Genomic DNA, 13,760 nt, shown 5'->3' on the forward strand with positions numbered 1-13,760 from the left:
GGAAAACATACGTCTTAAATTGCAGTATTGCCAATCCCAAGCATTCAAATCGTGAGTCATCATTCATAAACTGTTTGATGAATGGTTTTATACACAGTTGCGTTAACTTGGGATTCCTCCCTCTCTCTCTCTCTCTCTCTCTCTCTCTCTCTCTCTTTGCTGGATTTTTAATTTATCTGTTTAAGTTTTCCTTTTTAATTTATGGCCATGGCTACACTGGAGAGTTGCAGCGCTGGTGGTGGGTTTACAGCACTCCAATTTAGTAACTGTCCACACCTCCAAGGCACATCCAGCGCTGCAACTCGCTGGCTGAAGCGCTGGCTGTACACCTGGTCTGCTTGGGGTATAAGGATAGCAGCGCTGGTGATGCAGTGCTGCTCCGCAAGTGTGGCCACCAAAAGCGCTGTAATTGGCCTCCAGGGTATTAGGAGGTATCCCAGAATGCCTGTTCACAACAAACCGGAAGACTGGGCTCCCCGGAGCTGCTTATCTAAAAAACAAACGCAGCTCCTGTTTTCTCGAGAAGAGGCAGGGGAATTGCTTTGGAATGTTCACAGCTGTTTGCTTGAGGAGACAAGCCACAGGGCGGAGGGGGTGGGGGAAGTCCGTGTTGGAGTTCGAAGTGCATAATTTTTATTTAGTGAATAAGAAAGGGGTGGGGGAAGGGCTCGACACTTTTAAATTGATTGCAGGTTGGTGATGTGTATGTTCCAGTCCTTAGAACTTGCAAGGCAGGGAGCTGACAGCTCCAAAAATCCACTCTCTCTCTCTCCCCCACGCTCCCCCTCACCCCCCTCTTTTGAAAAGCATGTTGCAGCCACTTGAACGCTGGGATAGCTGCCCACAATGCGCCACTCCCAACAGCGCTGCAAATGCTGCAAATGTGGCCACACTGCAGCGCTGGTAGCTGTCAGTGTGGCCACACTGCAGCGCTGTCTCTACACAGCTGTACGAAGACAGCTGTAACTCCCAGCGCTGTACAGCTGTAAGTGTAGCCATACCCTGTTATTTGTATTACTGCAGTTCTTAGAAGGCTTAATCATGGGCCAGGACCCCATTGCGCTGGGACCTGTATACACACCGTTTATCTTGCCCAAAGGTAGCTCAAGTATCACAAAACCTAGTGAAATATTTGGTTACTTCACCTAGTACTGAAATGCCTCGTAGGTGAAACATGGTAACTTTTGAACAGCACACCAAACGGATGCACAATGGTTCACAACATGAAGCTAAAGTGAATACCATTATTGTGAATTATGTCTTAAGTGCCACATGCTCTCCAAACTCAATACAAGAACATAGACATGGTGCCCCAAAGGGCTCATGGTCTAAATACACAGATCACACAGGAAAGGGCTATTCTGAAGTGGTTTTTTGATATAATGGTTGGGACTGCTTGTTTCTGTGAGCTTCAGGGAAGAGCCTTCTTTTTCTCATTTAGTTTAAACAGCTGGAGGAATTCAATTAGGTCAGAACGTAACTGTGTTAGTATTGCTATTTGAGATGATGTGCAAGGCACTGTCAACATTAAAATGATGGTTAAGGAACAGATTGCAGTTTCTGAGTTTTAAACTGTATTAGAGTAGTATGTGTCACTCATGTAACGACTGAGGTTTACTCATTGTCTGATGCTGACAAACTACTTCCATGGCCTCCATCCTGAAATTCGTTACTATAATGATAATAAAAAACCAGGGAAGAAATTGTCTGGTTGTATCCTTTGCAGTAACAGTCATGGCAAGTTCCTTTGTTTGCGTTGTTTCACTCCTGGTTTTATTATTTATGTATGAACAACTAGCTCGGGGAACTGACCCTCACCCAATCCTGTAGCTTCTGATTTATTCTAGTGCAAATGCCATTAGTGAGCCTAAACTAACTAGGTGACCCTCCCTGTTCGTATCACCATTGGTGTCTGGTATGTAATGCATAGTGATGTAATTGTAATGCCTTTGTTTTCTGCATATGATGCCTTTAAATTTCTAAACATTTTCCTGCGGTGGTTCGACATTTTGTTCTTTGAGCAGCTGAAGCCTGTTAGAGGATGAACTGATGGGGACAGATAGATGTGCGCATGCACACTCTCTCTATCTCTCTCTCTACTCTCTTCAGAGACTTTACTTTTATCTTTTCATACTCTTTACCTTATCTAGAATAAGTCATTTTAAGACCGATGGTATTCAGTTGCTTTTTGGAATATTATACAGAGACCTAATAGGCTGTATAGATATGTACACGATTGTTGGGAGACACACATCTAGAATGTTAATTACTCATATGAGCGCTGGTGGTGGGGTGAAGATAGTATAAGAACCACCTGACTTCTCTATTGTTTGAGAGGTAATGGCTAGCGCATGACCTGTCTTCTGTTACCAACTCTGCTATTGGCTGTTTATGGGCCTGGTCCAAAGCCAACTGGAGTCAACAGGAATCGCTACTGACTTCAGTGGGCTTTGGCTTGGGCTTTGTGTGATCTTGCACAAGTCACTTACTCCCTTTTTTACATACCTGATTTGTAAAATGAGGATAATATAACTTACTCATCTCTTCCAGTGCTTTGAAGTCTTCAGCTGAAAGCCACGGCAGGAAAGTGCTGTGTATTATTATTATGGTGAGAGTCGCTAGGTGGTGCTGTTACACAGTCTGACAAGCTCTTTCGCTTTGTTCTTGGGTGGTGTACAGCCTCTGAAGAAACACTTGTGTTTTTATTAGATTTGTGATGTGGTTTCTTTTTCGGGGAGCTGTAGCAAGCGGCAAGAGAGGCTCTTTAACTAGAGTCAGTTCCTGGGACACAGTTGCTTCCTGGGAACCGGGCATTAGTATTTTGATTGAGATTCCTGAAAAAGGGGTTGCCTGTGTGCTGTTGGTGACTGCACCACCAGCACAGGTGGTGACAGCACCACCATTCTATTCTGGAATTGGTGTATGGAGGAAGGTACCATCCCATGGCAACCCGTTGGGGTCTAGGATGGCCCTGTGGACTCTCTTCCTCAGTTTTCCTCTGAATTCCCAGAATAATCCAGTCACAGCCAAGATCTTTGAAACAATATTCCGCCTCTCCTGATGTCTAATTTATTAAATATTATTCGGCTCCCAAAAGACCCTTTTCAAGTCAGCCCTCAAATTTAGAGTCTCATAGTTGTCCTTCTCGGGACTGTTTCCAGTCCTGGTCTCCCCAGCCTGTAGACTATCCCCTCAGGTTCAGGGCTTTCGCCTCCCTCCTTCCTGGGGCTGTGTCCTGGCTGAGTTTTCCCCCTCTCCAGCTTCTCTCTCCGTGACAGGCCTTGGAGCCTCCTTTTGAATTATTTGCCCCATCAACTAACGAGTCTCTTCAGTCTCCCTAGGGGAGTCTAATAACCTGAACACCTGTTTGTGCGGGTTGGGAGGGAGGGAAGGCTGGTCCCAGGTCCTTAAAGCAGCAGTGGTCTGAGATGCAGTGTGCCTGTGTATTTAAATACATTTGTACCCAAGTAGGTACTTGGGTATTTTGAAGCACTCTCCGTATTTGTATGCAAGTGCTTTAAATAGTCTGTATTTATGTACAATTTAAAAGGTACTTAAAGCTTAAAGCCTTTTTTAAAAATCTGCAAGTAATTTTTCAAAGCAGTTTTTTTTAAACAATCAGATCCGTCCCAACTGTCCCAGGTGCTGGTTGGCCCCCAGAGCTCACTGACCCAGCTTGGAAGATTGAGATGCTGAGATCTGGCCACCAGGGCATTCTTCTATTGGCACTGCTGTTGCAACAGCCAAGGAAGATGGCAGCCCAGCGCCCTTTGCTCTTGGTTGGTCACTAAACCTGCCACGAGGAACCTCACTGCCCAGCCCAGTGGCTGCATCCCCTGTAGGGTGGGATGGAAAATGCCTACTGGGCACAGTCCAGTGCTGAAGGAGCTGTTGGGAATATGGGAGTTGAAAGTACTGGCACTTGTACTTTTCCATATAAATGTATAGGTACTATTTCCGCAGCATACTCGTACTTATAAATATAAATATGTAATGGTGCACTTGGCACTTAAGTCCTTTTTATCAGTACTTACAGTAACACTGATTTTTGGCCTGTATCTTCCCTGTTCCAGACACTAATTACTCCCTGGTGCTGTCTTCCTCACTCCCAATGACTGCTTCCTTTGCTTCCCTGAACACATGGAATCGGGTAACAACCTCCTCTGTCCTTAAAGGGCTAGTACCTTTGTGGGGCCCTGAGCCAGAGCAAGTGGGGACCCCTCCCCACCCCTTCTGCCTGCAGTCCCCCCAGACTCTTGCCCAGCACTCCTGCCAGGGAGCGAGGTTGGGACATGAGGCTTCCCTTGCTCCCCAGCAGGAACACTGGATGGGCAGAGCGAGGCAAGCTCCCATGGCCCAACCCCATTCCCCAGGAGGGTGGGCAGAGCAGGTCAGGGTGTGGGAGGTGCCCATTTTTCTGGGGGACCCCCAATTGGCTGTGGCCCCTAGGCACGGGACCCGTTCTCCCGGTGGTTAATCCGTCACTGAGTACCCTGTTTCAGTGTAAATAAATCAAGTTACACTAGCAGAATACTGTGAAAACAGGGAAAGAAAGAGAGGGTTTAAGTGCAGCCATTTAAGTGTCAGAGACAGAGCAACTGTTCTGTCAAGTGTTAGCCTAATATCGCAAGACCTGTAGAAGCAGGGCTCAGGTCAGAAGCGAGTGGAAAACAGCAAAATAGTCAGTGTGACCCAGCCTTAAAATAACAATGTTTAAAAAAAACAAAGTAAAAAAAACTAAAATAAATAGCAAATAACCTAAATAAAATGCAGATGTTTTTAATTAATGCACATCACAAAGAGGTATAAATGCTTGTATAATTTTACTTATACTTAAAAAAAAAAAAACTAAGGCAAAAATGCTCTCTGTCAGCTGTGTTCTTCCCTTGCAATTGCATGTCCTGAATAAAGCTGTCTCTACCCAGACTCCAAGTCACTGATTTCTCCTCCAGCAGACACTAACCTGCAAGCCCCCAACACCTGCTACAACTCAGCAGGGAGTGACAATATTATTATTTGCTACTGCATAGCGTAGAGCCTGGAGTCATTGTGTATTTCTCAAAATGACTATTGTCTGAGGCAAGATGCAGCTGGATGGTGGCATTCCTTCAGCTCCGATAATGCCTCTGGCATAAATTGCCGTGCGTGCAGGGCACAAGCTGAGACAAAGCATTGCTGACTAACTTATTCCTGGGAGAAGACAAATAATTGTACTGAAATAATGCCTTGTTTGTGAAGAAATTCTCCAGCTGTGTATTACCCCAGCTACCCTGGAATATGAATTGAACAATGGTCTGTGCTCCAGTACCTTGCACTGTTTTTGCATTCTAACTATGTCACAGTCAAGTCTGAGAGTACTTAGTACAAGGGGTTTTGACCAAAGAACCCCAAACTGTCATTAAAGGGACCCTGTCAATTTAAAAGTCAATAATAAAGAAGTACTCGCTAAACGGACAAAACTATATCACCCTAAAATACTTTGGATTAGTATAAGTGAAGTAATTTTAAAAAAATCTACTATGCTGCTTAGTGCTTATGCTCTTTGATACTTTGTGTATTTCTGAGTTTGGACAATAAAACCCAGTGAAGTCTTTTGTTTGTAGCCAGTTTCACTGTTGAATATTTGGTGCACCAATGTTTTGGGGTGTCAGATGCTACAGGAGAGTGTTATATGTTTAAAAGCAACTGTCTTAATTGAAATGTGTATATATATTTTTAATTGAAGACTTTCTTTTGATTTTAGGATTTATAAAAGCTTTAAATTTTTGGCCAAATTTAGTCTGTCCCCCTTTAAATGCTATCTTTATTTTTTTACAAAATTGGCTGAAAAATCCAGGGCTAAATTAAGCTAATTGAAGACCTGAAGAGTTAAGTAAAGACATTAGAACATCTAAAATGTACTTTATCCTTCATGGTAAACCAAACTCGATTTACATAGCCAATGTGCGGATCTGTGGTATATGTTATATATAAGCTGTGTTCCTAAATGGAAACCATCTGCTTATTGTAGTGATATTTCATAGGCAGCCCAACTAAGAATTACAGCTTTGTATTTCACAGGACTCCACCACTGAATTATTTACAAAGTTGTTCAGTTAAATGAATGGGTTGCTGTGGCTTGCAACTCTCCAAAGGATCACTCTGCAGTTTTGGATGGAACGTTGTCCGGAGTAACCTCTGCCTGCACCCTTTGTAAAGTTTTGTTCTCTTACATTGCAGGAAAGAAAAAATCCAAATTTCAGACTTTCAAGAACTTTTTTGCTAAGAAGAAAAGGAAAGAATCTCCAGCTCCCAGGGGGGAGAGTAATTTAAAACCAAGCCAGTCCAGCAGCGATGTCAGCATTCCTGCGTTTGATACTATTGCTCTTCATTCACCAGCTGAGCCTGGGTAAGCTTGCAGTGAAACACAAAAATTACCAGGTTGTGCAGACATTTTACAGCAATAGAATGAAAGCATGAGCTGGCCCCTAAGGAGAAACCTCTGTCCAAGTTTGTGCAAAACAAGTCCTAATGCTGCTGATGGAATTTCAGGAATTTCCTTTTTCCTTTGAAACGGGCTCCAAAAATCAGCATAGGAGGAAAAATATATCCAACTGTTTAGCCTGTAAAACTGCAGATAGACCAGAATTTATTGTTTGGTGTTTGAAATCCACCCTGGGAAGTCACCAGCAGTGACTTTAGAGTAAGTGGTGATCTGAGTACTGCTGATACAGAGAATGTACATGAAATCAAATGGCTGTTTCTTAGCATCAATGGAGCCTGTGTGGATTAACCTGCCTCATGACTGGGGCAAAGGAAAAGAATTTAGCAGCAGAATCTCTGCCTTAGAGAACCACTTAGTTAATTTTCTTATGACAAAGCTGACAATTAGGGCTACATTTTTTTTAAAGGCCTCTAATTTTGAACCTGCAACCACAGGCACATAGTGTGGCAAGGGAGACACTACACATCTGTGCTGAGTATCCCTTGCTTTGAATTTGATTCTGAATATTATGTCTCTTCCCAAAAGAGTTGCTATTTCTTAGTTAAGGAGACATGCACAAACCTATTACAGATACCAGTGTCCTCAGGGGCAGGTATTGCCACAACATCAGCAAGTCATACAGTAGAACCTAACCATTAACAACCAGCAAGAAATTTGAAAATTCTTTTAAAAAACAAACAAACCTGCAAAAATATTCAAATCAATGTGCTCCCCCCTCCACCGTTTCAGTATAAGTGTTTGATCAGTTCTCTGTTGAAACAATGTAACTGTTTGCTTTCAAACCCAGTCTGGAACAGATTAGTTAAAAATATCTATTTAGGAGGACTGATGAGTTATGTGGGTGCGTGCTGCATACTGGGCAGTAGGCAGGAATTTGGGGATCTGACAGGCCTTGGCTTGTTAGCATAGCAATGACAGAGGAAGTGATCATATATAGGGTAAGAGGCATTATACCCACACAACTAACCTATCAATCCTTGTTAGCTGATGCACAGATTGGAAATGGTGCATATTCATAAGAATGTTACTGTTTGCTCCAAGTGCAAAAGCGAAGAAGAGATTTCTCTCTTGCAGTTAATCCAGCACACCATACCCAAGTGCTCTTTATCTCAGCATTATCGTCCACAGATTATAAACTGAAGTTAATATTGTGCAAAACTAGAGCTTAGGAAGTGGGTAAAACTCTGTTGTTATAAGAAATAAAATTGAGTTGATTATCTATAAAAAAACAAAACAAAAAACCATTTTTTGTGCTGTTTAAAAACCTGTTCATACCCAGATATCACACTGAGTTGGGTGCTTTATTAATACCTAGAGAAACTAAACAAGCTAATTCTTTAACGGGTCTGTTCTTGAACATGCAAGGGACTCTATTCAAGCTAATGGGAATTTTGCGTGTGGAAGGCTTGCAGAACTGGGCCCCGAGCTTTGTAATTCCTGGTATGTAGAATACCAAAACAATTCTGGAGCTGTGGTTTTGGTGCTGGTGGTTGTGGCAGATTTACCATGTCATCTTTTTTTATAATTTAATTAAAAATAACAACGATGGGCCAGACCCTCAGAGGTGTCGAACTCTTCCCATACAAGCCAGTGGAATGGTAAGGGGAGTTCTGTTAGCAGACCTTCCATAGAAACCCAACTGTCCTTGAGTTGGTGGGAATTAGTGAGTCTGGCTGGCAGTGGGGGCCACGGGCAGGAGTGCTGGAACAAATTTTATAGCGGGGAAGCTGAGAGCCTTTGAACTAAACTGTAAACCCTGTATATCATGGAAACTACTTCAAGCCAGGAGGTATGGCAGCACCCCTAGTTCGAGTACCTATGGCGAAGGGGCCTCTGTGTGGTTGCCCCTTGAATTCTGAGGTCTATGGGATGGGAGCTCCTCCTTGATGACTAGAGTTGCCAGTTTTGGTTGGATGAAGGTTTCATCACATGACATAATCTTTAATTAAAAATTAATCTTTAATTCCTGGCTTGTCAACCCTCGACAGTCCCAATTCTAAACCTATCACTCCTCCCATGTATCCCCTTAGTATCACCCCCTTTTTGTTTCGTGCCTTCTTCTCCCACTTCCTTTTGCAGCTCCACCCCCTCCTTCTTGTGGGCCACTCTCTCCTCATTCCAACCACTGCTCAAACATGCTGCTTTCATAAAAGCATCCATCAATTACCCACCCGAGAGTATGCATTATACACACACACCCCATGCTGAGATTAAACCACCAGCTCATACTTAGAAGCCCCTCCTGCTCACTGGATTTCATTTGGAGAAGGATTATTTAGGACCAAGTACTCCCCTCGGTTGATTTTACCCACTTAGTGGAGCAGAAATTAAGCAAACTCCAACTCATGGAGTTTCCTTTTAAATTCTGTCTTCATGTTCCTGCTGCTTTAAGTAACAGCATCTTGGTGGGAATGCATGTGGCTGACTCATATATTTATATAGGGAAACAGGGGTAGAAGTATAATGGCTAAAACATCTGTTTTCTCTTTTTATTGGCTAACAATGCAGCTTTAGATTTGGATGCCAATATAAATACACTGCATGGGATTGCACTGTGAATACACTCTACATAGCAAAGTGTGTCCTACACTCATCTCTCCAAGATCTGCAATTCATTCTAAAGTTACTTTTATGCTCCTATTGTCACTGCCAAAAGAAAATGTAGAAAGTCTTCTGCAATTACATATATGTGTGTGTATAAATGTATTTTTTAAACATCTAACTAGTGCTGGTGGCAGCGCAGTCTCCAGAACAAGCGAACATCTGCCGCTGTTCCTAAAGGACTCCAAATAAGTACAGTAAGAACATCACTGTTTTAAAAAGAGATTAATACATGGTCAGACACAGGATCAGTTCTAAATAAATCAATAAACAGCAATGAGCATCAGTATTAATTTAAATTAATTAAAAAACTAATTGACACCATCTTTCTAGCCACAGCATAATAGCTTCAGTAATTATTTTGCCTGAGTATAGTCCATTCATCCAGAAGGGGCTTGTATAAAAATTGATAGACACTATGTAAAAACGTAGGGATTGCCAGAGGGTGAAGGCAGGCAGGGGTTTATCAGTGCACTGCCACTCTGTGCAGCCGCTCAAGATAAACATTCGCAAGCTGATGATGCTAAAGGAGAGGGGAAGAACATGAGCTCTGGCCCCGGCTTTTAGTGTAAGAGCACAGATTAGTTCTGGATAGGACAGTAACGTGCAGCAAGGAATGCTTTCAGACTCAGCCTAAGCATATGGTTGGCTGCATCTCAAATCGCAAAGTGAAGTTAGCCAAGCAGGCACTGCAGGTGTCATTCCCCAGTGATTATGAGAAGATGGTTTTGCTATAGGGCAGGAGCAGAAAGGATTTTTTAAAATTGCGTATTCCTTTATGAAAAGCCCCCTCTCTCTGTCCCAGAGTTTGTTTTGGAGGTAATTTTAGGTTATGAGACTAATGGAGGAGACCCCCCGCCCCCCATTCCATCTGGAATCCCCATATAAAGCAAATGTTGGATCGAGTAGGAAATTTTCCCGAACAGTTTTGTGGGTAGGGATCATCCCTCATCACTTCCATTTACCCTGAGTCAATCTGCTAAATGCAATTTACGTTGCCTGAAAGGCAGCTGGGCCAAGGGGTTTAGACCCAGGTTACAGGTCTGGCTGCAGGAAAGAGCTCTTTGTGTCTCGCTAGGTGCTGGTGTGAAATTTTAATGCAACCCATGTTTGTTGCCTTTTAGACAGGGAATGTACAACTACAACCTGTCTATACAGCATCTATAACTGAAGGGGCCTGGTTACAGCTCAGTTAATAGCTGTGGCATAGACAGGAGCTAATCATCTTCCTTAGCCAAGCTAAACCTCTGGAGAACTATATTTGTGGTCCAGTCATGTTATAACAGTTTTTCTTTGCCTATGTGGACAGGAAAAAAAAAACCCTGTTAGTGACCCATATTTTAACCTCGATGTGTGCCAGGGTTTGAACTCGATTTGTGTGTGTGCTTCCCTCTGCCCAGAAACCGGGGCTGATCTGACCCACACCCAGCTGTGAAGGCCCAAAGGGGCTGTTCCAGCAACCAAGAACAGCTGGACAGAGGGATACCCTCAGTCTCTTGCAAGAATATGGTGAGGAGCTGCTACAATGGCTGCATGCCACTCAGCGATTCCTCCTGAACTGGAGGATTTCCCAGTGACCGTATTAGTCATCACCCTCTGCTTGGGTGATGTGGCATAAAAGGAGCCTTATTAGAATTGGGAATTGGATTCAGATCCTGCTGTTCTGCCAGATTATAAACCGTGTAACCCTGGACTCTGGGGGGAAGCCTTGCATTAAAGGACAGGGGTTTCTCTAACAATAGTGTAAAATGTACCTTTCCCCCAAGCTAGAGGAGCAGGGCCATACGTGGGGTTGCATGAAGAAAACAAAAAAGCAAATGGCAGTAAGAAGGGAGGGGAAAATTGCAAAGGGGACTTCTCCCTGTGACATGCTTGTCTTTGAAGCCTTGCTGGCAAGGCCCAAAGTGTGAGTCAAGGAGTTTTTTATTATTATTAATTACTTCTATTATGGTAGCACCTAGAGGCCTCAGCTGAGACCAGAGCTTTATTTGTGGTAGGGTCTACACAGACACAGAGTGATACAGTCCCTGTCCCTGAGAGCTTACAGTCTAACTAGACAAGACCCACCAAAGGTTGGAGGGAAAATGGATGCACGGAGAATGACTTGCCCAATGTCACCCAACAGGTCAGTGGCAAAGGTAGGAATAGAACCCACCTCTCTGGATTCCTAGTTAAATGTCCTGACTGCTCTGCCCCTTAAGGTGTCGGAATACAGGAATGATATGACATTTTGGAGATGGAGATAATGGGCTCAAAGATCTTCCCTCCTTTTCAGATCCAAAGGAAGCATGGGAAACAAAGCCTTGTCCCACGACAGTGTCTTTATTTTTGAATCTGCGCCAGAAAACACAGCTGGTGACATGTCCTCTCAGGAAAACATACCTGGGAAAGTGAAAACGTTGCAGGTAAGAACACGTTCCGTGTTCACAAGGCTGGATAATTTACTGCTTGTCAGCTGCCATGCTGAACACTTGCTTGGATCCTCTCTCCGGCTGATTCCTCAAGGCCTATGGCAAAGAGTTGGGAAATAGATGGGCTGTTGTTTGAATCTGTTCTGCTGCTTAGAAACACAGGTGTGCTCAGACTGGTGCTGGTTACTTAGGTGACAACCCCTGCCCCCAAGACTTCATAACTTATATTCTTCCCGAGGTGAGCAGTTCCTCTTCTCAAGGACCTTCCATTCTTTATTTCATAGTGTCTGCCTTTTGGTTAAGGCTATTTGTTTATATTAAAATGTATCCCTTACACTGAAGCTGGAAAGGGCGTCGGGGTGGATCACTTGATGTTCTGTACATTCCCTCTCGGGCAGTTGGCAGTGGCCACTGTCGGAAGACAGGATACTGGGCAAGATGGACCGTTGGTCTGACCTAGTATGGCCGTTCTTATGTTCACTGGTATTATTTTAAAGGCATCCCACTGCTACAGTTCTGCCCTGAGATGTTTTTTAAATGGTTTTTATTGTATTGTCCAGCACTACCCTGTGTGTGCATGAATGTGTTGTGGAATGACAGATGTGTCAGGGCATTCGTAATAACAGCTTTATTTATATTATTATTCTTCCTATCGCTGTCAGCTGAGGACACTCTGTTCTCCTAGGTCATTTGCTTCTCCCAAAGCACATGCTGAACCCTCCTTGGCAACTTCCTTATCAATCCTTGGTTATTGCACTCCGATAGCTGCCCGACTTAAACCACAAAGATAAAAGTTTAAGGTTTTCCTGGGGATTGAAGCAAACTGTTGATAATGCAGTCCAAGGCCGCCTGTAGGCCTTCATTGGTCAGCATGAACCACTGTTACAAAACAAGGTTGCATCACATGTTAAATAGCAGGAGATATGCAGAGGGACCTTCACAAAAATACAGATGAGGCCAAGTTTCAGTTCAGGATATTACTTGCAAAACAGTGGGCTGAGGGGCAGAGGGGAATAATAATTTCATAAGGCAGGACCTTTGGGGGGCTAAAGCTCTTTTCCATTGTTTAATCTGATTCTGTTATCTCCATCCCCTTGACTCGTCTTCCCTCAACTATTCATTATGCTGCATAGTAACAGAGTGCTGCCAGGGATGTTTTTATAGTCAAAGGGGAGAGAGTCTGTTTCCTTTAACTTAACTCTCATTTGGATAAAAAAGCTGCGCACCAATAAAACCAGATAGTTCTCAGTAACAGTAGATTAACTTTTGCCAGCACAAGAGGGATCATACGTTTGCCATTTCTCCTGTAATGTCTTGCCCTCTTCATTTAATAAATAGTGGTGGGCAGGGTTTGTAAAATATTAGGGAAGCAGATTTTACTCCCACTTACGGAGTAGATGTGCAGATGTGTCGTGGGTCTCATTTGCTTGCTGCATTCATTGCATTCTTTGAGCCGCTTGTCATCTGTCTAGCATTTGCAGATTGCCTTGCTTCTATTTCTCTGATTGGTTTGGGATAAATTTGTGAGATGCTTGGGCAGATGTGGGAGAATCTGAATAAGGAGGTTGTAGAACAGAGGCTTGACCAGGAGCAGATTTACCACGGGGCCCACAACAACAGGGGGTCCCCAAAATGCGGCTGCGCAGCAGGGCTCAGGCAGGCAGGCTGCCCGCGCCGCTCCCAGAAGCGGCTGGCTGCTGGCACGTCTCTGTGCACCCCTGGCGGGGAGGAGGTGGCTCTGTGCGCTGCCCCCACTCAGGGCAGCACACGGAGACCCGCTGTCTCCCAAGAGATACACAGAGACTAAGCAGGGCTAAGACGACTCCCTCCCCCTGTGTCACACTGCTCTGGAAGTGGTCAGCCTGTCCCTGTGTCACCGCATATTGCCGCTGCCCTGAGTGCCGACTCTGCAGCTCCCATTGGCTGGGAACTGTGGCTGCAGGAGAGCCCTGGTGCCCCCCCCCCCGCCTAGGAACCGCTGCCAAAGGGGTGTGCCGGTTGCTTTGGGAGCCACGCTGCCTGAGGTAAGTGCTGCCCCCTTCCCGCACCCCAGCCCAGAACCCACATCCCTCACCCAAACTTGCTCTCAGAGCCCACATCCCTCACCCTCTCCTACACCCCAACCCCCTGCCCCAGCCCAGAGTCCACACCCAGTACCCAGACTCCCTCCCAGAGCCCAACTCCCCTGCCCCCCCCCCCAGAGCCCGCACCCAAATTTCCTCCCAGAGCCCTCACCCCCTCCTGCACTCCAACCCTCTGCCCCA

The 13,760-nt window shown here is 44.5% G+C and overlaps 1 protein-coding gene across 13 annotated transcripts in view; it reads left to right on the forward strand.

Moving 5' to 3' along the window:
- Positions 1-13,760, forward strand: part of KIAA1210 (KIAA1210 ortholog) — an 87,764-nt gene that overhangs the window by 50,355 nt on the left and 23,649 nt on the right. For 11 of the 13 annotated variants that reach the window (XM_030575574.1, XM_030575561.1, XM_030575562.1 and 8 more), the window contains 2 exons: positions 6,220-6,388; positions 11,361-11,490. In XM_030575574.1, the coding sequence (XP_030431434.1) occupies positions 6,220-6,388; positions 11,361-11,490 (299 nt within the window). Of the gene's footprint in view, positions 1-6,219; positions 6,389-6,416; positions 11,224-11,360; positions 11,491-13,760 lie in introns of those variants that run through there. The other 2 variants (XM_030575573.1, XM_030575572.1) reach the window with 2 other exon arrangements.

The sequence above is a fragment of the Gopherus evgoodei genome, chromosome 9 (assembly GCF_007399415.2).
Source record: "Gopherus evgoodei ecotype Sinaloan lineage chromosome 9, rGopEvg1_v1.p, whole genome shotgun sequence".
Classification (NCBI taxonomy): domain Eukaryota; kingdom Metazoa; phylum Chordata; order Testudines; family Testudinidae; genus Gopherus; species Gopherus evgoodei.